Source organism: Balaenoptera physalus (assembly GCF_965194825.1).
Source record: "Balaenoptera physalus genome assembly, chromosome: 3".
NCBI lineage: Eukaryota > Metazoa > Chordata > Mammalia > Artiodactyla > Balaenopteridae > Balaenoptera > Balaenoptera physalus.
The window spans coordinates 107286046-107311493 of record NC_138890.1 but is presented as its reverse complement, the minus strand read 5'-3'; the positions used below and the strand labels follow the sequence as shown (position 1 = coordinate 107311493).

The 25448-nt window shown below is 34.3% G+C and overlaps 1 protein-coding gene across 9 annotated transcripts in view; it reads right to left on the bottom strand.

The window, feature by feature from the left end:
* Window positions 1-25448, bottom strand: part of TMEM161B (transmembrane protein 161B) — a 69681-nt gene that overhangs the window by 32639 nt on the left and 11594 nt on the right. For 3 of the 9 annotated variants that reach the window (XM_082458133.1, XM_082458134.1, XM_082458135.1), the window contains exons 2-4: window positions 16024-16127; window positions 4303-4386; window positions 2085-2182 (exon numbers count right to left, since the gene is read on the bottom strand). In XM_082458133.1, the coding sequence (XP_082314259.1) occupies window positions 2085-2182; window positions 4303-4386; window positions 16024-16127 (286 nt within the window). Of the gene's footprint in view, window positions 1-2084; window positions 2183-4302; window positions 4387-7160; window positions 7227-11005; window positions 11215-16023; window positions 16128-25448 lie in introns of those variants that run through there. The other 6 variants (XM_082458138.1, XM_082458140.1, XM_082458137.1 and 3 more) reach the window with 5 other exon arrangements.

The window sequence follows — 25448 nt, the reverse complement described above, 5'->3', positions numbered from 1 at the left end:
CTTACATTCTTTAAGAGGTTCTTGTAATAGAGAGCTAATACAGATTGAGAGACTTTAAGATAGTTATTGGGATATCAATAATATATACATTCAACAAAAGAACAAATTATAAATATTCTTGGCTATACATTTAACTCAAGTATTATATTCTTCTTTCTGTATTCAATAATGTAATTATATACATGCCTCTCAATAGAATATTGGAATAAAAAGAAAACTGAGAGTTCATCAATCCCAGTGGTTTGCATTAACCTCCTGAGAGTACCTAAAGTTCAGGCAGAAAACCTTCTACTTTTACCTAAACACAGACACAGAGCATGCAATCATGGATGATTACATAAATATAAATATAAATAAAATATCTCTCTGTTATTCTGATTAACTACAATGATCTTAATGTTATGTGACCAGTTGTTTAACTAGTACCATTTGCAATTAGTTCTCCAAATTGTAAAAGTAAAACAAAATATTGAATAAGCTGAAGCCACATTATCCCTAACTTCAATTTTTAAAGTTTATTTAAATAGCCTAATTCTCACTAAATGGCTCTACCACATTCAGTGTGTAACCCTGGTCAAGTTATTTAACTCCTCTATCTAACGAGCTAAAAAAAAAAAAAGTCAATAACAGTTACATACCTCACAGAACTGTGAGGGCAAGTTAATACAAATAAAGTACTTAATAACAATGTCTGCTAAGTACTCAATTTAAACTATTATTAAGGTTAATTAGCTGATAACTATTCAATAAACATTAGTTATTAGTAAAAATAAAAAATTCTCTTAGAAATCAGGAAACGTGTATAAGTATTCTTGTACAAGTAAGCACACATACAGGATTAATAAAACAAATGGGACAACTAATCAGAAAGTTCAAGTGCTTTTACATGTTTTAAATTTTGCATGAAAAATAGTTAAAAAGAAAAAAGAGGATGACATAACCAGTCTCAACAGTCTGAGTGACACCAGACAACTGATTTATATTGTTCCTCACTGACATTTTCTAGGACACCCTTTCCATATATATACATACAATCTTTGTAAATGTAGAATCGACTTTCAAATGTATTGAAGCCACCTTGTATCACAAAATAATTCTTTATGAGATGCTTAAATGAATCTATTAAGGTTTTTCTGAGGTGGTATGAGTTAACCCAAGAAGGACCAAATTACATAATGATACATTACACAGCATTACCAAAACTACTTTTTTAAATGTGTTATTTTAATTCCTCACTTATCATGTAAACCATTAGTTCTCAAACCTGGTCAAAAAAAATCAGAACCACGTGGAACATTTTAAAAAGTACAAATTCCCAGCACCCAGTCTAGATTTACTGAATCTCCAAGGCTAGGTATGGGGGTATCTTTATTTTTAAAGAACTGCTTAAGTGATTCTGGCATTCAGCCAAGTTTGAAAACTAGTGTTCTAAACAATATCACCTTAGATGCCTTTCTCTTTTAGGATCTGGATAATTTCATATAAATTTCATTTTAAATTTAAAGTCATCATAGTTATTATACAATTATAAACACCGATATACAGGGAAAAAATTGAATGACTTATTCAGAGATATCCAATGGGTAAAAATAAATCTTGAATAAAGTTTTCTATTCCTAATCTAATTCATCATACTAAAACCACTTTCCTTTCCACTAAATGCAGCATAAAGTTGAACTGTTGTAAATACAGGTAGTTTAATACAAACATACAAATGCATTTCTGCAAGCAACACTATAAAACGAGTTAACTGGTATAGATGACAATTTAGAATAGAATTTGAGATAATGATAACTGACTGTAATCTCAACATAAACGAAAACTGTGTAACAAACCTGTGTAAGACAGCCTCTTCTAAAAAATGGGGAAAATAAGGCTTACTACAAGTTAGGTGGATAGAAAGACAAATTCAATTCAGATGAAGTCATTTTGAGCTTCTAAGCTCTGAGAAAGATTTCAGTCTATATAATGGACTTAATGATTAGGAAAACAAACAAAAAAATCTAACAACAATAGATAAAGTACTTTCACTAGCATAATATAAAACTGAGATTTACAGAACACTTTACCCAGATTTCCCTTACCTAAAGTATCCACTTCTGTAACTGACTTTGTTTCTAGATGGAGATCAATATCCTTTGGAATGGTTAGTGGCTTACTTTCAATGTGACCATTATATTTCCTATAAAAATCAGACAAGTGACACAGAAAACAAGTTACCCTCACTGTTATTCAAGTGTTTGTATCAAACTAACTACAAATGAGGTTATAAATTTCACAGTGAAAAAGAAGAACTTCTAATATTTCATCAAAAAGGACATAAGGCACTCAAAAGTAGTTTTTAAAAGGGGAACTACAAAATATGGATGTAAATTATTATGAGAATATACAGATTACCAAGGAAAGAGTTACCTAAACTAGTGACAGAAACAAAACCTTGATTGCTAGCTTAGCACTGCACCCCATTTTTTCTGCTCTCTCCTATAGATTTAAAGACAGCCCTAACATCTCTTTCCTTAGGCACAAGAGCAAAAGGAAATGAAGACAAAATGCATTTCACTTTGAAATTATACACGTACACACACACATACATATAAACAGACCTGTAGCTATAAGCAAGTCAGAGCTGAAAAAATACATTAAGATTTATGTGCATGAGAAATTCTGAAATGTGAAAGGCTAGCTCAGAGTTGCTTTTACTAAGAATCATGGATGGAGGACAGCAACAGAATTCTTCAGGTACATGTGTATTATTTCCAAATTTAATTTTTAAACACAAACATAAATCAAAAGCAATAAACTTTCAGTAACAATAATTATAATAACAAGAAACAATTTCGCATTTGTTCTTGAGTAAGTATAAACTGGGAAAACCTCAGTAAAAATTTTAATTCACGTCAATAAATCAAATAATAATTATTGCTACTAAAACAGAATAGTGTTGTTAGTGCATCTTTCTGTAAACGTAAAGCATTTTCAACATATAAAAATTATTGTAAAAATAACAAAATTATTGACAAGGCATATAATAAGAATTCAAATGTTTATAAAATAAATACTGTACTACATAACTAAGTTTTACAAATGTTGACTATGGTAGCTGTGAAAAGGCAAATGTGGAATAGTTAAAAAGAAACACAGAAACTAAAAACTGACCTGGATTAAAATCCTGACTCCTAATAGTTATGTGAACTTAAACAACTCATTTAACTTCTTTGATCAACAGCTTCCTCATTAGTAAAACATAAATTAAATTACAGTGACTATTTAGGGTTACTGTGTGGATTAAATAAGACTGTGTAAAAGTGTTTTGAAAATTATAATATTAGGCAGAAATATTTTATTAAAGAACATAACCACTGGAATACAGAGAAGGAGGATTTGTACTTAATATTCCAATGAGCTTCAAGGTATATTTGTAATGATAAGTGAAAAAGAAAATGGTAGCAAGATCAGAAAAGACAGTCTTTTCAAACTTCCAATTTCATGTCAAATAATCAATAATCAATAATCTTCAAAGGATATTTTTTTAGCACCCATATATCCATTAGCCCACGTTAACAGAATTTTTATGATATACATGAGGAATTTGGTGACAATATGTTGTCACTGACATTTTATAATATATTAGAATCACAGAATCAGAGCCTAAGAAGTCCTCCCCAGCTAAGGAAACTAAGGCCCATTTAGAGAGGCTAACTAACATGCACTTTCCTTGAAAATTCAATATAAATAGGGGTACAAAATTTTAAAGCTGGAAGAATCTTTCACAATTACTATGTTTGGTCCTTCTACTTCACAGATGAGGCTGCTGTGGTCTATTCAGTGAGGTTTATTAGCAGGCAGTTTTCTTCAGAAACTTTAAGTATAATATTCAAGAGCTTGACGGGACCTAAGAAGTTAATACTGTCCACCCCTTTTATTTAAAAAATGAGAAAACAGAGGTAAAAAGCAAATGAATTTGCCCAGTATCTGAGTGGTAGCAAAATCTGGAAAAGAACCCAGACCAACTGGTATCTTTAAATGAGTTGTAAAGACATGGGTTACAGGTCTCCCCTATTCAATCCCCCACTAACAATTCTTAAGTAAAGTAATCACTTTTGTGCTTATATATTAGATTACTACACATTGGGTGCTCTTAAAGGGTAATTCAATATTATTTTAGATCATGGATTTTGACCTCAGATCTACCAACTGTTTATAGCATAATCGGTAAATGTTCCTTTAACCAAAGTACCAAAATATATTTACATAAATTCTATTAAATATTTGACACCTTACAAGCTTGGCAATATAACTTACCTATCTTTTCTGCTTTTCCCTTTTTGCTGCTTTCCTGCAAGAATTCTTAATTCTTCTTCTGTAGGATGTTGATACCAACGCAAACTAAGAGAAAAGTAATTCTTTTAAATAAAGAATTAAGATCACCAGAATTATTCACTTATTCAACAAATATTTGAGTTTCCTAATTGTGAAGACACTGCAGGGAAATATCAGGTGAAAAACTTTAATATGAAACAGATACTACTGCTTAAGTCTTAAAAGGTTTAGTTTCAAATCCAGCAACCACTTACCAGCACTTACTAGATGCCAGACCCTGCAATGTTGTTTGTAGGTAATTTTCTCACAACTGACAGTGTATTAATATCTATATTAAGATCATATTGGCTTACTTTAACAAACTCTGCAGGCAAGCTGACAGAAGCACATTAGAATTCTCCACCCATTACACGGAAGGAATTGTTACTTGTCTTAAAAAGAGAGTCCTTTGAATGCCCTCAAAACTACAAGTAGTCTTTGCTTTCCTTTTCTTTCTTTCCTCCCTTTAATTTAGTTGGAGAATTTGCGAACTTTATGTGTATAAGGATTCAAGTGAATTGCTGTATTTACAAAACCCTTATAAGGATTCAAGTGAATTGCTGTATTTACAAAACCCTTATACTCTTGGCTATAGCTAACCCTCTTCAGTTAGGGCTCCAAAAACAACTGACTGTATTTATTACCCCCACCAGCCAGTCAAAACAGCCAAACAAGTCATTGTTATTCCTTCCCAAGCCCCCACCTGCTCATTCTCAATTTCCTGTCTCACCTGAACTTTCTATCTGCCGGCCACCTAAATTTGATATTTGGGTTTTACCTTCAACATGCCCTTTCCACATATTATCATTAATTTGGTTCTTTAACTCTTAAAATTCTAAACTTGCCTACTTCCCTGAAAGGACCTTAGTTCAGCGTATCTTCCTCTCTAGCTCTGACTATGGCAAACCTCCCCTTCCTTTCCCCTGGACTAAAATGCATTCTGATCCCACCTTTATTTATTTTTCCGTAATGCAAATCGTATCAAGCTATATATGCCTGCGTAAATCCTTTCCAAGACTCCTCACAGAGTAAAGCAGTGAGTAAGGCAGTTAGGCAAGGACTCTGACCAAGGTCCTGCTGTTATAAAAAAGAAACAAGACACCTAGTATTGATAGATCTTTCAAGTTTTCAACCACAAAAATCTAGATTTTTAAAGTGAAATACCCCAATTTTTAAAAAATGCTACCGCTGATTTGCGGTTGTAAAAATACTGCTGTTTTAAAAATACTGCTGATTTGCTGTTTTAAAAATACTGGCAATTTGAGTAATAACTGGATATTTAATGATGTAAAGAAATTATTGTTAAAAATTTTTCACTGTAATAATGGGATTATACAAATTTTTTAAAAGCTCATATATTTTAGAGATATACACTGAAATATCTACGAATGAAATAATAATAATATTTGCTACAAAATAATGTTGGGGGGAAGGAGAGATGAAGGGGAGCATAGATGAAACAAACTGGCTACCAGCTATTGTGATGAATATACAGGAGCTATTATATTTGTTATATATTCACGATATTATTCTGTCTATATTCATTGTATACGTTTAAACGTTTGCATTAAAACTAAAACACACATTACAAGGCCAAATATAGAGTTTGTGACCTCCTATTTTCACAGCCTTTCACAATCTGACTACTGTCTGCTTCACCAGACTCACTTTCAAGAATTCTCCTTTTGTACATGACATTCTACCTAGACTAAATGACCTTTATTCCACAAATTCTTTCATCCCTTGGCATTTCTGCATATATTCTTCTCTCTGCTTGTAAACACCTATGCTACTACTGGCAAACTCCTAATTTACCTTTGATGGTTTATAAGGCAGTCTCTCTGTGGTATAATAAAGAATATACCTGGTCATTGTCCCCATTTCTTGGCACAGAGTTTCAAAAGCCCTTGAAATTTTCTGAGTGATAAGGGAGTCTTTATTATGCTAATGTGGGGACTCAGGGGGGACCTCTAGATAGCTTTGGGAAGGGAGGCAGGTCACCAGAAATACCAACCACATGATTAGAGTTGGAACTTTCAGCCAGGTCACCTCCAAGAAGAGGAAGTGGGTTGAAGATTAAGTTCAATCACGTGGCCATTGATTAAAAATCATGCCTATGTAATGAAACGCCATAAAATCTCTGGACACCGAAGCTCAGAGGAGCTTCCTAGCTGTTAAACACACTAAAGTGCCTGAAGGGTGACATGCCCTGATTCCACAGGGACAGGACATGGAAACTGCTCCTTCCCAAACGCCATCCGATGTGTAATCTTTATAATAAAACTGTAATCACTGCACTTTCCTGAGTTCTAGTTGTTATACAGAATTATTGAACCTGAGGGGGTCATGGGAACGCCCAAATTGGTAGCCAGTAGCTGGTTGTCAGAAGTATGGCCCAGGGATCCAAAGAACTTGCAGCTGGCATCTGAAGCCTAGGCATTCTAATGGAGGACTTTGCCTTTAACCTGTGGGATCTGTGCTAACTCCAGGTAGTCAGTGTCAAAATTGATTTGCAGTTGGTATCAGACCGGTTAGGTTAAAATGGAATATTCCGCTAGCTGACAGATGCTTGGAGTGAAGATTTTATGACTTACTTGTTTTTGTATACTTCAAAACTAGTACAGTGACTGGCATATAGTAAGTGCTCAAAAAGGATCAATGAATGAATTCAGTTCTCCTCTTAGTTTAAGGGTTTTACAATAAAATATATCTATCCCAACCCAAAATTCCCTAAACTATACTTAACACGGGTAAGGAGGCACTTCCTGAAATTTCGATTGAAGTCCAGAATTTTAACTTACAGTCGATTCTTGTTATTCGCGGTAGTTATGTTCTATAAAGTCGCCGCGAACACTGAACCATTGTTCCTAGGGGAAATACAGGGTTAGGTTCCCACGAGCCTCTGGTCACAACATCTTCATCAATCAATCAATACATACCCTTGTTTTATGTGTCTTTCTGTTTAAAGTAGTACCTTGTTTAATATATACTGTTGATTCACTAATATTAAATTCATGGCCAACAGTAATAAAACTCATGCGTGAGCAAAGCTTTTCTAATAACTGTAATCATAAGTACAGTATTTTCCTGATTTCTGTGAATATTTCTAGTGAATTTTCTCTATAAGGCATATCATAGCCTTCTTGCGCTTAGGAACACTAGATATCAAGCACTTCAGCACTACATGTGGGGGCCATTTTAAATAGCGAAGTCACCAACAAAAAGCAAAAATATGAAAAACATGGCACTAAATAGACCACAAAAAGGATACTTGTTTACAATATGAGAGGTACAGCAAGAAGGCCTCAGCTAGGAACCTGGGCCTCAGCTGGGAACAGGCCACTCAAATTTTTTACCATTCTGCGTATGTCTATAAATGACCTTGAAAGCACCACAAGTATGGGTTTTGGGGTTACAAATAAATTTTAGCAAGTAGGCAAATCACAAGTAGAGAATCTACAAATAATGAGAATTGACTGTATAACATTTAGGAGAACACATAAGCAATAAATCATTTATAAAGACTAAAATTAGTTGTTTATTTCTTTGAGAAATAATTATCAATGAAAGACTCTTAGTACTATAGGAAAACTTAAGTTACATTTAGAGTCCTGTAATAATAAAATATTATAAGATCCTTACATTTTCTAGGACCCACTTTCTTTTAAAATATTCTCAAGCCTTGTTTAATCTTATTTTGTGAATCCATTTTTCTAAAATGAATTGCATTTATTACGTTCAGGTCATCTTCATTAGTAACAATTACTGTTCAAAGCTAGAATCTAAAAGTACTGAGTGCTCTCAGGGACACTTCCAGTCTGTTACTCATCTATCTATCCATCTACCCATTCATCTATCCACCCGTTGATTTATCAGACATTTATGGAGCCCACTACGGTCAAGTACTCTGCCAGGCAATGGAGATATAATCACCCACAACAAAGCCAAAGTCCCTGATTTCTTGATGTTTATATTTCAGTTGGGGCAGAATTTAACCAATTTTTGAAAAGACAAACATCATATATTGGATACTACACAAAAGAATCAAATATGTAGTGAGAAAGAGACAAGCCTTAAGGTATTAGGTTACAAAACCTGAGATGACATTTGCCCAGCAAACTAAAGAATAAGAATGGAGTGCGAGAGCATTCCAGGCAGAGAAGAGTATGTCCAAAAGCACAAAAGCATGAAACAACTCAGAACAATGCAGTAACCAAAAGGGCAAGGAGGCAGTAGCACCATGTACAAGGAGAAACACATGAGGGAGGCTGAAGAGATAACAGGGAACAGGTCACGCAAAGCCTCTTGGGTCCACATGGAGTGTAGATTTTATGCTAAAATAATGGTTTCAAAGCAAGAGAAATAACTTGATTTACATTTTAAGATTTCTTTTACTGCTCTGTGAATTAGAACAAGGCAAGAATAGCACGGAAATATATTTCATTATCAACAGTTCTTGTAAGGTAAGGAATGGAAAGAAAGGATGGAATGAAGGATGATATTTACATTTCTGATTTGAGGAAGATGGTAGTACATTTTCTGACATAGAGTAGAGCAGGAAGAAATCAAGAATTTAAACATGCTGAGTTTTTAAGTACCTATGAGACATGAAGTGAAAATATCAAGAGGGCTACTGTATATTAGAATCTAGAGCTCACAGATAACCTGGGGCTATTATATAATTGTGGTATTTAAATCTATAGGCATGAATAACATCACCTAAGGGGAAAATAAAACATGGTAGAAGGCTAAATAGTTAATAAGGAAGTGGGAAAATCAAGTTTATGAGGACAAGTATGTAACAAATTCAGCATTGATGGAAAACAGGGAAATAGGCCCAAAACTAAGGAATAGATATGGGAGGGGCTTTGTTTTTTAAGAAGGAAGGGAGGCAGAGTTGTGACTCTTGTTTATTTTTTGTTGCTATTATTTTTAATGGGAGACCTTAAAAAAAGTGTGCTAACAGGAATAATCCAACAGAAAGGAAACAATTAACGGCAAAGAAGAGAGGAAATGGCCAAAGAAAAAAAGTCAGGGTGAAGGTTAGAGGGAATGGGATATAGATCATAAATGCTGGAGTTAGGTCTTGATAGCAGGATACCTCCTCCATAGGCCAAAATTAAAATATATAAACATTAAAAAAAAAACAAAGAGAGGCTGCACGTGTAACTAGGGTTGTGGGTTTGATGGCATGAAGATGAGAGTGACAGGCTCTGGTTTCAAGAGCCTAGAGTGAGGCTGAGGCAGGCATGTATAAATGAAGAGAGGATTTGGGTTGAAAAAGCTGTCTGAGAAGTAGAACACACAAAGACTGCCAGGTAGCATGGAGTAGCCATCTAAGGACATGAATTCAAAGTAAAACCTAAAGGTACAGTTGCACAATTTTCTTCAACAGTCAGTGCTTCATACACAGTTTGATTTCATATCATATGATTCCCATCTACTAAACTTTAAGTTCTGGTCTCAATTTTTGATCTTTTCCTTTGCAAAATGACTTGCAATTTGCTTGCCTCTGATGCACTAGGCCTTTCAAATATGGGCTTAGAAGACAGATATAAAAGTTTATCAGCCTTAGATTCGATGTTAAATAATGGTTACAAAAACACAATTAGAGAAAAATGCTTTATGTTAAGCAAAAGAAGCATGATGTAAAAATTACACATGAAATAATCACATCCATGAGGAGAAAATATGAATAGAAAAAATTAGAAAGAAATACAACAAAATTTACACAGAGATTGTCTTTAGCTGAGAGGAATATAGTTTGCTACCTCTTATTTTTCCTTTTTATCAATTTACCATCTTTTTTCTAAATCATAGGCATGTATTGTGTTAGTAATAGAAAAAAATTAAAAAAGAGTAAGTATTAGTAGAATCTCACTACAAAACTGAACCTCTTGCATTTAAGTTAAATTGTATTTTATGACATTTACTTTGGCTATTTTCACTTATATTCAGACTGTCAGCAGTGTCTCAGATAACAAAGCCAACTTGGTGTTATACTCCACTAAATCACTGAAATAATTTTTCAATAATTTTCTTGCATAAACCTCTTACATAAAGTAATATCAGGCTACAACCTTTCTTACTAAGGCAGTTCAAGAGCACTGAAAAAACATATACCAGAAAATACAGAATGTACTGACCCAGATTCTTCAAAAAAAAATTTAAGCAGCAATGCCATTTAAAGCAAACTACTTAAAAATTTTTCAGAAGTAAAAATTTCAGAAATTTAAAATGAAAATCTGAACATGAACAAATATGGAAAAGCTTAGTATTGAGAGAAAGCTAAAAAAAAGCTTTAATACATAAATAATCATACAAAACTCTTTCACAACATAGGCCACAACATAGATTTAGTCTCCATTCTAAATCTCTAAATAATAATTTAGAAGTGAAAAAAAAAAAACTTAAGGGAAAACAAACACCACCTAAAACCTAGAAAACCTTTCAGTACAAGTAACTAAAATATCATTTATTATACATATACATTCTCTTGTTATTTATTGGAAAATTTACTAGAATATCATGACATTCTGGAACTGGAAGTTAAGACAGCTAAGGCAGGAGAGCAAGGACTCAGGCATTCCATAAGGGTAGTAGCTTAAGGTTTAAACCTTTCCCTTAGGTCATAGGTCCCACCTACTGTGCATTTGAATAGTAGGTTTCTCTCACCAAAGGGAATTTGCCAATTCTTGGATCCCGCAACAGGCAAAAAGAGTTAAGAGCAATTGAATAGGGTGTTTTCACACCTTCTTTACCCAATATAGGATGAGACAAAATCAGAATAAATCCAACCGTAATATATTTTGAGTCAGGGACATATGAAGGGAAGTAGCTGACCAAAGTGAGAGCCTAGGAGAATAAAGGGGTAGAGAAAAATGCATAAGGTTTGAGCTGAACAATCAGGAAAATGGAAAGCAGGTTCAGCAAGGAAGCTATAAAGGAGAAAAAGCAAAATCCTACTCCTCATGCAAAACCCACTATTCAAATGTACAAAGAATGTAACCTATCACTTACCTCTCCATGAAAAGAGGGGCCAAGCAAACTTCAAAACAAAAAGGAACTTTAATTACATTAGAAAGTAGAGAATACTTTGGCTACAAATCAGTGGTATGCTGGACATGATAAAGAACTAATGTCTTTAGGCAACCTGAGCAATGGTTAGAACGAATGTTCCTTGCGTTAGGGAAAGCAATTCACAGTAAAGGTAAAGAGAAACCAACTTTCCACAATTTTTCTTTCCTTTGGGGAGGAAGGGAAGAGTAGAGCAACCTAAGAGCACTAGACTCTTCACACCTGAGTTTTTCAAGGTCAGTAATACTTGCTCACAGGTTATGGCAAGAAAAATTTTGCTGCTTAAATTCTTGTTAAAGCAGGAATGCCTCAACAGTCTGACAGTTATATAAAAAGGCATGTAAAAAAAGGAGAATAACATTTTCTAGAAGAAAAACATTTATCTATTAAAAAACTGGAAGAATGCAATACAAAATAATTATAATTTAGTAATGTGGAATAAATTTAATCTCAAATGGTGAGGAGAGGTATAGTTTTAACAGATGATATTTCTTAAACTCTTCTTCACACTTAGCATGCTTTTGGTAATCAGAAAAATGCTGATGTGCCTTTTAACTTAGAATAAAGGGTGACTGTAATCCTAGAGAAGCCAGAAAAATAAGTAAAAAGTAAGTAAGTAAAGAGAAACCATATACTGCTTATAATCTGAGGATATCTACTAGAAGGCTAAGCACAGCTAGGGAAAAAAGGTAGAAAAAAGAAAACCTTCAATAAATTACTCTATAAACTGCCAGCAGAAGTCACAGTGGTTGTGGAAAAGTTCACCTCCACCAAATTCAAACCTTGGTTCAAGTATGTCCGCTCCAGGACAAGGGTCTGGAATTTGATGAGCAGTCATAAATCAAATAATTACTAGACTATGAATCAGACTTCCAGCATAAAAGGCCTGGATCTGTTTCATTTTTCAGTATGTGAACAGGAGTAAAGCTAAAATTTTCTCATCTGTAAAAATGGAGACAATATCACCTACAGCAAAGAAGGACTAGGCACTTACCCATCCTGCTTTTACTTCCTAGGTACAATGAAAAGTGTATTTCCCAGCCTGTTGTGCACTTTGGCCTGAACCAGTCATATGGCTCCAGACTATGTAATGTGGGCAAAAATGATATATCTACTTCTAAGCTTGGCCCCTAGAATCTCCTGAAAAATCCACAGCCCACTCTCTCTCTACTTGCCAACCGGCATAGCATCTAATAGGACTCCAAAGCAGCAGAAGGAACAGAGGAGCCACAAGACAGAAGAAGCCTAGAATCCCTAAGTAACCACCTGAAGGATAGCTGAATCCTTGAATCATCATTTTGTGAAGGATCTACACAGAGAGCTGCCTGACCCCTCTCAGGTACCCCCATTTGACCCTGATTCCTGTCTGAGGAACTGAGTGAGAAACTTTTATTAAGTTCAGACACCAAGATTTATGAGGTCATAACATATCCCAATACATCTCTTCTTCCAGTTCAGAGTGTAGAGATCCAAATGAGATAACAGAAATAAAAATTTTATCAGTACAAAGTTCTATAACATTGTAAAGGTAATATTAACGGAATTAAACCAGGCTAAAGACTATGCATTATTTTTTTGAAAACTAGATTATCTACAATACTAATTACAATATATAAATGTTATTTAACAAGAGCTAGAAAACCAGTCAATTTTTAATATAAAAAATCAGCAGGTTAATTTATAAGCAAAAACTGCTAATTCCTTCAAGGTACTGACTTCTTCAGGAAATAGGCAGGCTTACTCATTAAGTCAACATAATACAAACAGGTGTCACTTCACACCTTCCATTCTAAAAGAGACAGAGGTTGATGAGAGATATGGACAGAAACTAATTTACATGATAAAGAGAAGCCATAACTTTTAAGAAAAATATGAATACTTACAATTTGAAGATATGATACTAGTGGAATAAATATTAAGTCGACAGATACCGAAACTAAAAAGAAGTTTCTTCTGTCATACCCATGATTAACCTATCGTGGTATCTACACATCTATTCACTTGAATAGTTCTATTAAATAGCTATTCAATATAGTCACTCCCAAACCATCCTACACTATTCATAAATTTAAAAGTCCTCATAAGCCTCTCCCTTTAAATTTCTTCAAGTATTTTAGAGCTGATAATCTAAGAAGGCCCTCAGATCTTTCTCCTTCAACTCAGCAACATCATATGGTTTAAAATGCAAACTGTCATTTCTGATCAATAATATTTTTACATGAGCAATTTAGAAGAGATTTTAGATTTTCTTAATATTAAAACAGTATCATTTCATATCACAAAAGGTTGGCAAAACAATAATGATCCCAAAATGATAAAATCAATATTCTTATTCAACAGAGTTAGGCAACATTGAGCAATATAGCTTCATGACCTAAAAATTTCAGAATTAATATTAAAGAAAAATAGATGATCTTAAGAACACAGAGCAAAACAAACAAAAACAGAAAGGAAATGAAACTAACTACAGCAGAAGAGTAACTATTACTAGAAAATCCTGATTGGTATCCTTGGAACCTGATTTGGAATTAGAGACAGCATTAATTACCACTAAAGTTAATCTATTTATAAAAGCAAATCAAGATCACAAAAAACATCAACTTCACGATTATTTTTGAAGGTTGAGCTCCTCTTCAAATTAGCAATATATATACTTATGACACATACTTGTCAAATGAGTAAAGATTTTAAATATATTGTTCCAATATTAACAAAGAGAATCAGTTTTCAAGCTCTGAAATTTTAGTTTTATAGAAACAAATGCGTTGCAGATTACGTAAGAAAGTAGAAGTTGCCTATAGACTAAAAAGGGACATGACTGCAAAGATCTTTAAAGCCAAAAGAGACCTGGAAGTCTCCCTGGAGACTCATCATAAACAAAAATCTAGAAATGTGCAATTCTTAGTAGAAAACAAGCTACCTTAATATGTATTTTACCTAGTTTATTAATTCAGATTCCTTTTATTTAGAATTAATGGTATTTGCCCAGCAGATGTTCACCCTTTCATGATCTACAAAAAAGGGTTTTTCCTAAGCAAAAAAAGGAAGCAAGGTTGCACAGGGCATAAACGTACATAGTTAAAAACTAGTCACAGATGATTTACTTTTTTCACTTATAAATAGCTTCGATGGGGCTTCCCTGGTGGCGCAGTGGTTGAGAGTCTGCCTGCCAATGCGGGGGACACGGGTTCGAGCCCTGGTCTGGGAGGATCCCACATGCCACGGAGCAACTGGGCCCGTGAGCCACAATTACTGAGCCTGCACGTCTGGAGCCTGTGCTCCGCAACAAGAGAGGCCGCGATGGTGAGAGGCCCGCGCACCGCGATGAAGAGTGGTCCCCATTTGCCGCAACTAGGGGGGGCCCTCGCACAGAAACGAAGACTCAACACAGTCATAAATAAATAAATAAAAGAACGTGAATTTCTTAAAAAAAAAAATAAAATAAAATAAATAGCTTTGATGAAGCTTTTATTTAACTTCACTAAAACTTCAGTCATTGTTTACTTTGCTAATAAAATATACATTTTTAAACTGCTGTTCTCTCACACATTCCACACACATGTGTGTGCCTATCAGTGTTCAAAAAAACTTTTTAAGCAGTCTAAATAATATTTTCCTATATTTAAACACTGATAAGGAAAAAGTATAAAGCATTAGAGAAGAAGAATATACTTAAAACTAGAAAATAAATTTAAGCTTTATGGATAGAATTGCTTATTATTGGTCTTGCAGTATATGAAATCATTACGAGGATAATAGCTATCCACTGCTTTCTAATTTCCAACGGTCTAAACAGAAGAAAATTGATATACAAATCAATAATAGAATTTGGTTATTCATTAGAGACAAATAATTGGAGCAAAACTATAGTCATGGTACCAAATCTATAATTTACCTTTCATAATTATACAAGATTGTGGCATGTATTTCTGTATGCAGAGTTTTACTGCTTTTGCCTCACTACACCTCCTATATTTACCTTCTTTACTTTTGATTTTATACTTTTATTGTACAAATTTCAGCAAGGTAACTTACCTCCTCTGCAGAAGGAGGCGACAGTAGTAAGCTTAAACTGCAGTAAACAAAATTAAAATCCTACAAAACAACTTCATCTCCTCCTCACTAAATTAAAGTTTAAAATTATTTGCAGTAAAACAAAGAGCCCCTAATTCTCATAATAAACTCTCAAGTAAGTCACCAATAATAGGATATGTGCTTTGAGTCACTTTTTCCAACAATGGTAAAAATATTTAAGCACTTCCATTTACAGTCTCTTCCTCTTGTTGACCAACTTTTATTAAAGGTAACTAGAAAAGTCATGTGATAGTTCCAGTGGCCATGGACAGAAAGGGATAGAGAAGGAAGGGACTAAATTCTTGACCATGACCCTATTACCTTTGTACTAAACAGATAAACTACTAATATCTCAAGTAAGAGAAATAAGGAAGCTAGATTTTCCTCATTATTTTCCTTTTTCATGTTTTTAGAAAATTGGAATTAGCACTTCACTTCTAGGAGGTTAATCAGCCTGGTAAACTAAACAAAGATTTGAAAGTGCCAGTCAGAATCAGCCTATCCTTGCCTTACCTGCCATTACAGAGTAGCCATCGAGCAAGAGAATAGTGAGGTATAATCTTCTGCATGACACTGGCCATCACCATGGTAACAACCAGCTGTATACCTATCACACCCTGTGTAAAGAAACAAACAAACAAGTTTAACAATGAACGAATTTAGATTTGAGGACATTGCTGAAAAGCTTTCTATACATTTTGAAAATTATACTTTAAGAAAGATGGATTTACTACTAAAATACATATTATTCTGCCATTTAGGTATTCAAGACCACATATGTTTAAACTTAAAATACGTGATCTCCTCTCATAATCCTCTACAAGTTAAAGTAGCATACACATTCAAAATCTATTCCCAAGAAATGTTCTCCATTACTTAAGTGTACCAAAATGAAGTGAAAAATGGTGATTTTGTTTTTTTCATCCTTCTCCAAAGTTACTCTATTCAACACACTTAAAACACTACCTTGGCTAGGTCTAAAAGCAGTATGCGTTTTTTTAAATTCTAGGGTGGTAGTGAATGACTAAAGAGCATTAACTATAGTAAGTGTGATAGCAGAACTGGCCTGAAAGTCACTAGAAAAAAAATTTTAATTCATGCTGTCATCACCAACTTCCAGTGGGTGGGCCTTCAACAAGGTCCAAAAATGCCCGTAGTTTGCTCTCATCAATCCCTCTCTTGTTCTCCGTAATACCTAATTCAAACCTTCTCCCATCTCCTCACACCTCCAACTTCCCTCAAACTTCTTTTTAAAATTCTTTTTATTTAAGTATAGTTGGTTTACAATCACAGCAAAGTGATTCAGTTATACATAAATACATATATACACACATATATATTTTTTCATATTCTTTTCCATTATAGGTTATTTCAAGATATTGAATATAGTTCCCTGTGCTATACAATAGGACCTTGTTATTTACCTATTTTATATATAGTAATTTGTATCTGCTAATCCCTAACTCCTAATTTATCCCCCTCACCAAACTTCTAACTCTCTACTCAGTAAAGAACATCTTCCAGTTCACAGAGAGAAAAACAACAGCATCAAATGAGAACTCTCACTTGCCACCGACAAGCTCACAATCACTTGTATCTGCACCCTTCTTCTTCCACACCCTCTAGAAATAATAGAGCATCTTCAGTATAAAGCAAATCCCTCTATCTATGCTTCAGAGCAAATCCTCTCATTGATTTTCAGGAACCTTAACCAATGAATAGCTTCCCTCCCGTATCTTCCTTAATCTCTTCTCTATTTAAATCCTTCCTATCAGCATTTTAACACCTTTCACCTTTCTAAAAATACCAATAATTTTCCCTTATTCTACAGCCCTCCCCTTCTTCAAATACGTAGCCACTTTGCAAAAGACTTGTTTTCACTGTTTCTATGTTCTCATATGCCCACACAGTTCCCATCTGACTTCTGCTTCGGCCCATTCCATTATAAAACACCTACAATCACAATCACTTCATCTTGCCAAATTACCCTTCCTTATCTTAAATCTCAGCAGAATCCCAACAAGATCTACCAAATCCCTTGCTTTACTTCCACCTAGATGACCATTTCTTTATACTCCTCTTTGTTGGCTCTTCCTCTATCTAAGCAGTCCAAAAATAAAGTTGAATTCCTACCTCAAACCTAATATGCCAAACAAGTGCATTAAAAAAATGTTAAAATGTTTTTAAAAAGTAGTATAGTTTATCTGGTTTAAGAGCATGGACTCTGGACCCAAACTGCCTGGGATAGAATCTGCCATCTACTAGCTGCATGCCTTCTGGACAGGTTATTCAAACATTCTGTACCTCTATTTCCTCTTCTATAAAATAAAGCTAATAATTCAACCTACCTACTAATCAAGCTGTGGCTAGTAATTGTGCCTGTTACAGAGTAAGCAGTCAATATGAAGTAGTACTATTTGTTGTTATTGTCATTATTATCACTATTATGGGATAACTTTGTTTTTAATTTCAAGAATAGAGGAGACTTTGCAAAAAAATAACCAATGTTACTTCTATAAAAGATAAATTTAAAAAACAAAATAAATGGAATCATACCATAACAAATGACATGTCTCCTAAGTGATAAAAGAACACAAAAAAATTTTGAAAAAGTCAGGTTTCATTGACTGTAACAAACTGTTCAATCGACTGTACACCACTGTAACAAATGCACTATCATGATGTGGGATGTCGATAGTGGAGGAGGTTGCGCACATGCCAGGAAGTGGATACGGAACCCTCTATACCTTCTGATCAGTTCTGCTATGAACCTAAAACTGCTCCAACAATATGAGATTTTAAGAAAAATCAAATCCAATTTATTCACAGAGAAACAATATAAACAATGTCAAAAGACTAACTGGGAAAAAGTATATGTAACTCATATCACAAAGGGATAATTCGCTTGTTAGATATTATATAGAGTTCTTATAAATCAATTAGTAAAAGAACAAATACCTAATTTAAAAAGAGGAACAAAAATGTACTTACTGTTCTTTAAAAAAAAGTAAAATGGCTCTTAAACAGGACTGTTTTTAAAATGCCTTTGAAACCTGCCTCAACTCTGGTTTCACTGTGGATATTTTAATGCCTTAAATTCTACCAATTGGGTTAAGATTCAGACCACTTTTATATTCACCTAACATCAAAGGTTACATTTTTACCTTTTTTCTTTCACATTTCCTATCACTTGAATTTACTATCCTATTTTCTATGTAGATTGTGATAGAAGTTCTGCAATCTCCATACAATGAATGCTGCTACAAAGAACTCTTTCAGGCAGAACAAGGCCAAGAAATATATTAGCAAGTAGGTCAGAAGGTTAGTCTATTTGAGATTATAGACTTAAAAGCAAAAGATAATTTTTTTAGTCAGGGAAAGTTTTGTGGACAAAGTGAACCTCAATCTAGCCTTGAAAGAAATGTGATAGTATCACAGTATCTTCAAGGTCATTTAGGACAATCTCTCATAAACATATATAACAATTTATTAAAGTGTAAGCTCCTTAATAGCAGAAATCATATCTTAGTCACACCTAATAAATGTTACAGGTATTAAATGGCATTTCAGAAAGACTGATCTGGAAGATACATATATGATGGACTGTGATGAACTGGGGAAAAGAGGCATCTTGCCAAACTCTCTCCTCTTACTCCAAATCACTAAGCATAAACTGCTGATAAACCCACTACTGAAGAATGTAAACCATGTGAAGGCAAAAACAAACAAAAATCAGCAAATTGGACTGACTAGAATTAAGAATAGCAACTAGGCTTCTGCAATGATCCAGACCAGAAATGATGATGCTTTAAATTACTGTGGTTATCTCTGGTACTCAGAAGAAAAATGCATTCTAAGGATATTGTTGAAGAATTCAGAGACTGATGGTATATTGAGGCAAAGGAGGAACTAAAGAGATCAACCCCAAGAAAGGCAAACATCATTCTCAATGTTGTAGTTAATGTTTGACTAAAAAACATTCAATGGAAAAGTGTAACTTCACTCCATTCATTTACCTTACTATGCCATTTCCATCTTTTTAAATGCAGTTGAAAATACTCTCTCAAAACCTCATCTATATACTGGGTTAAATATATAATAGAAGTTTTCTTCCAACTTTCTAATAGAAGTCAATAAATCTTTCTGAGAATGAATCAGCTGTTAGGTGACTATATATGTGGTACTGAAAGAAAATATGTTGCTTTTTTCCCAGTACAAGAATCTACCTAATTTTTTGAGAAGTAATTTTTAAATTATATGGAATATATGTCCCCAAAGTTATTCCTTTTCATACATATTTAGAAAAGAGTCCTTGGAATATATTTTCAAAATGGCAACCATTTTATAGAATTATATGTTATCAATTTAATATATTATTAATACTAAACTTAGATCAACTTTTGAGACATTACTATACAATTGACAATTACAGTGTTCATGCCAGGGATTAACATATTGAAATATAAAGTTTTCAATTCATTAACTAAGAGACACAATCATTTGAAATTTAAAAACAAGCCATTTAAATAACCTGCCTTCACTGACCAACTTAAATGTCTATGTATGTCTAAGTTTATACGAAACAGAATTTTTGAAATGTTTAAAAACCAAATTTCCTGAATATTTTTCATTATTTTTAATTAAAAGATAATGCTTAAGTAAATTTAAGCATAAACAAACATAAATTTCACAAGAAAAAACTATTAAACTGGGTAGATATGCGCTGAAACAATAAAGTCCATCATGGCTGAACTCTCAAACACACAACCATATGGGTCATTGACCCAAGTGGCCTTAATGGTTTTATTAGGGCCTCAAAACAATAACTTGACCAAAGAGATGGTTTCTGTCTGGATTCATTGCCCCTAGGCCCCAATTCTCTTGATAACTGGAACTGGGGAAAGTCAATTATGAAATAGCTCATAAGCACCCAAGAAGGGTGAAACACTGGGGCAACTTAGGTTTCAGCCTTTCCACATCTATTAACCTGAGGCCATGAAGAGCAAGAAAAAGTTATTTGCCTTTAGTCTACAGAAGAATGATCATTTCAATTTTTGTTAGTAATCGTTTCTGGGTAGGTTAAAAAAATTCTTACCAAGGAAAATTAAACAATTCTCCAAGAAATAAAATATATCAAACAGCAGTATTTTACCTTGCTTGACAATACTGACAATAAAACTCCCCAAACTTAAAAACAAACATGTTGCAATTTTTTTTTTTAAGATTTTTTTTGATGTGGACCATTTTTAAAGTCTTTATTGAATTTGTTACAATATTGCTTCTGTTTTATGTTTTGGATTTTTGGCCGCAAGGCATGTGGGATCTTAGCTCCCCCACCAGGGATCAAACACAGAAGTCCCAGCAATTTTAAAATTCAAACTTGGAACAATATTATGTCAACCTCAGCGGAGTTGACATTTTGTTTTGTTTCATTAAACTAGCTCTGCTGCTGACAACAGACTGAAACAAAGTATACATTGTTTAGCATCAGAAGGCAAGTCAGCATATATACTTGGGACTCACACCACCCAAAGGGTTTTAATTATCACCCCCCTTGAATAAGTAAGAAGGGAAATAAAAGAAAGAGGCTGTTACCCAATGACGTTGCTATTTTCGGTTTCTTAACTTTTTACATATTTTAGTGATAGCTAGACATGTTGAAACAGACTTCTTAGAGATGCTCAAATGATTTATACTACAAAAGAAGGGGTGAACTTTGTTATTTCAATCTAGATTCACATAAAACTTAGAATTCACACACTGAGCATTTAAGCAAACCATCTCTGAACAATTTACAAATGAAGAAATCAGGGTCCAAACAGCAAAGACCACAGAACTACTCAGTCACAGACTTATCCAGAACCCAGACCCCTAATTTCCAAGCGAATGCACTAAGTCGTTTCAGTGCATTCAATGAACATTTATCAAGTAACAAACTACAGGCACTGAACCACCTGCACACAATAGGGAGAAACAGCACAGTCCCTGCCGTCAATGAGCAACCAGTCCACTAACAGAGTAAATGGACCCTCACAATACAAAGTTATGAGAGGACAGGCACAGGATTCTATGAGAACACAGCAAGAGAGAAGAGAGAGAGAATACTAAGGGCAAAAAGCTGTGAAAGGGGATGATGGAAAGTAAAGCATGAGTCAAGACTTGGTGGAATCAGCTTGATGAACCATCAGTGATATCTGCTTCACATAGGATGACAGTAGTCCAAAACCAGATACTAAAGGGCAACACTTACAGGTTTATAATTTAGCCTGAAAACAATAAGGAAACCCATGAAAAGTAATATGACCAGATCAGTATTTAAGAAAAGTTGCTCTGGATCCTATGTAAAGACTGGATGAGGGCTAACCCGGCAGCACTAAGACAACTGCCCAGGTATGAAAGGAGGAACTGCACTAAAGGTAGTAACAGTACTGCAGGAAGGAGAGGTGCAGCCTCTCTTACGCTGGTGATAAGAACTATATAGAATCATTATATATTATAGTGACAAATGAGTTAGGGTCTTGGCCAAACAATGTTAAAAATCTATAAATTCAAATTATGTCACTACAGAAATTATTTATATCCATAAATGAGAAAAGCAAACAAAAATTTAATTAACAAATATAGGCTGTCTGCCTAACATACATCCAATATCTTACTGGCCATTATTAGAAACTTGGCAAAGGACTTCTGTGTTTCACTATTATAACCCAAATACTCAGAGCAATGACATTTAGAATAATTCAAGGCACATAGTAGAGTTGAAAGAACGAATGACACTACTACAAAACCATCTGTCTTAACAGAACTTAAAATCCAAGATTATCATATTAGGTAACAACAAATATATTAAGACAATGTTGGAGCACAAAACTGCATAGTACTATGAACAACAGTTACAGAAATTCAAAAAATTGAATACAAAAGTTTCATAGAGTGGATGAGTAAACTGAAATCAAGGAAGGGACTTCCAGGCTAAATGACAAATGTGAACAGAGTAACCATGGGACAGCAAAAAGCTTAACTCAACCAAAGCAGACTTTAATATATGACAAAGAATTGTGAGAAATCAGATGAAGACAGAATTTCAGATTGTTAAAGAGTCTTTAAAACCAAGAGGAGGGATCGAGCTGAGATGTCTATAAAGATCACCTTGGAAGGCTTTTTAAACAGTCAGGGGTAGGAGAATAAAATAATGCAAGTAACATATAAGGAAAATTAGACATAGCAATATATTGAGCAATTAAAGAGAAAACCTAAGACTAAGATAGAAACAGTTGAAACTAGGAAGGAAAGAACAAAACTAAAACTTGGTCAGTAGAAAACCAATCAGACTTTGAGTGTGACTGACCATGAAGGAAAACAACTATAGAATAAAACAGGATTGTCTCAAAGGTTATTTCAGGATGCTTTAGTTTCAGTGACTGGCAGAATCCTAGAGCCACTGACAAAAAAGGTGTAGGCTGAAGGAAACTCAAGAAAGTGGACTAACAACCCTACCACAGGCCTCCCACCTTGGCTGCATCCTCAGCCATTCAGAACACACATAGAACATGTTTCTCTGGTACAACCAATTCTACATCAGACAGACTGGCAATAATCAGATTTGTAAGAGTTCTATCAATTAATATACAGTGAAACATAAGCTATCAAGTGAATCAGATGCTCGAGTTCACTAAGTGCTCCACTCCATTACTGTCTTAATGATACACTGGAAGTCAAACTATAAACAGGCTGCTTGGTACGTAGTGATTCAAAGCAAAAGGCATCATTGAGGGATATTTCATTCACGTAGAGATGAAGTCTGAAGAAATACACAAAACAGCCCTCTAGAGTATAAAATACTCCAACACTAAATAGTTCTGGATAAGTATGTCCAATTCTGGCTATTTAAACTGTTTTTCTCGACTTTCAAACGACAAAACTACTTTCCAATCCTATTTCTTTAGACGAAAACCTATCTAAAATTTTCTCTATCTTTTGACACGTAAATACCATTTGATTTGGCTACAATCTAGTCTACCTTAGGTCTTGCAAACAATCCACATCTAAGTTCAAGGTAAGAGGACAACTTATTTCTTCCATCACGTGTTGATTTTATCAAACTATTAAAATGTTAACCACCCCTCATGCCACCTACAAATAATATGTGATAAGTGGTATGGTAGAGGTCAGTGCACAGTGTTATGGGAGCATTCCAGGAAAGGCAGTGATTAAATCTCCATTAGAGAACTGGGAAAGAGTTGTTCACAGAGGTGACATCTAAACCAATGTCACAAGGTTAAAGTAGTATCCCATTGTCAGACAGAAAAGGAATACAAGTTTAGACAGATACACCTATTTGTACCAAGAATGTAAATGGCATGAGCTAAAATAATAAGCAGTTCCACACAGCTAGATTTTGGTATGGGCTGCCCAAAATGGACTCTTCTGCAGGCACTTAGAAATAAGTCCAGGATCCTAAGCCTGGAAGTAACTAAACCAAATATATTTTGGAAGGATAACTCTGCCACTACAGTGGAAAAATAAAGTGGAGGTGGGTAAAAGTAATTGGAAGCAAAGAGCTAGATTAGATATCTGCTGAAATAGTCCAACCAACACCATAAAAGCCTAAACTAAAACAGCTTCAAAAACAAGAGCAAAATTAAGAACATTTTTTTAGAGGAAAAAAAAGGAATTAGGCATGAGGTCAATAATTATCTCTGCAAGAAAAGTATCAGTAGGTAAAGATTAAACTTAAGTGATTATGTAAAGATAAAATGAGAATAATGGCCATAATTATTCCTTGGAAAAATTAAGCAGTAAGAGGAAAATCTGACAGTTACTAGAAAGGTTCACATATAAAAATATACATTTGTAAGGGGGAAAATATACATACTTAAGGCAAAAGGGAAGGAACCAATATAAGGGGGCTGCTAAATATTCTAAAAAGGAGTTAACTGTGGGTATTGCTTATGAATCAGAAATAGATGAAACCAAAGGCCTAAGTTGAAAGTAAAACTTTATGAGACCTTGTTCTACTGAACAGAAGCACAAAAGGTATAGAGACGTATTAAATTGAAAAACTGAGGTCTTCAAACGTTACATAACTTGGCTGGGGTGGGATAAGGAAAAACTAGGTCAAGATTTTTGATGTCCTGCTTTCCACTGGGTATAGTCATTTTGGAAAACTCATTACATATCACTTCAAAGTCTTCAGATCATTCCCTAAAAACCATGATAGGGTAGGGAGTTGATCTGTAAAACAAAAGAGGGGAGGGGCAGCAAGTCATGAGAATTTTGACATAAAAGTTAACGGAAGAACTGAATGAATAATTGCCAAGCAACTACAAGTCTGCATGACTCAGTAGCTCAGGTACAACATCAGAGAAATGAAAGACGTGGAGTTAAAGGTTAAATCTGCAGGATAATTAAGTAGCTGGTCAAAAGAGCCAAAGAAATGACCGAAGTGGACAAAGTTTGAGAGATCTTGAAAAATAACCGCATCAAGGTCAAGATCTTGGCAATGTGACTGAGAGGATGTCCAGAAACTTAAGAAAGGTCTGATGAACTTATACATGTAGATGACTGACAAACCCAAGCTGCATTTTTATAAACAATTACTTCCAATAAGTCCTTTAATAGAATTGAAGGCTATCTAAATTTCACCCAGAAGAGAAATTCTTCCATATAATGCCAAAGCGGATAAAAGCATAAAACAATCATGAATAGGCAGGGAGAATTCCTCCCCGCAGACCATCCCTAGAATCCCAGGGTTGACTATACAGGCTATCATGGCCTTTATCTGGTTTTATATCATAGCTCCAGCCCTTACAGACACAGTAAACAGACCTGAAAATAAGGAGGTCTTTGCTAAACAAATGAAATGAAAATAAAAGGTTTTGGTAGGAAAGCTGTTAAAGAATATGAATAAAGTCACCTATTGATATTTAACAGACTTA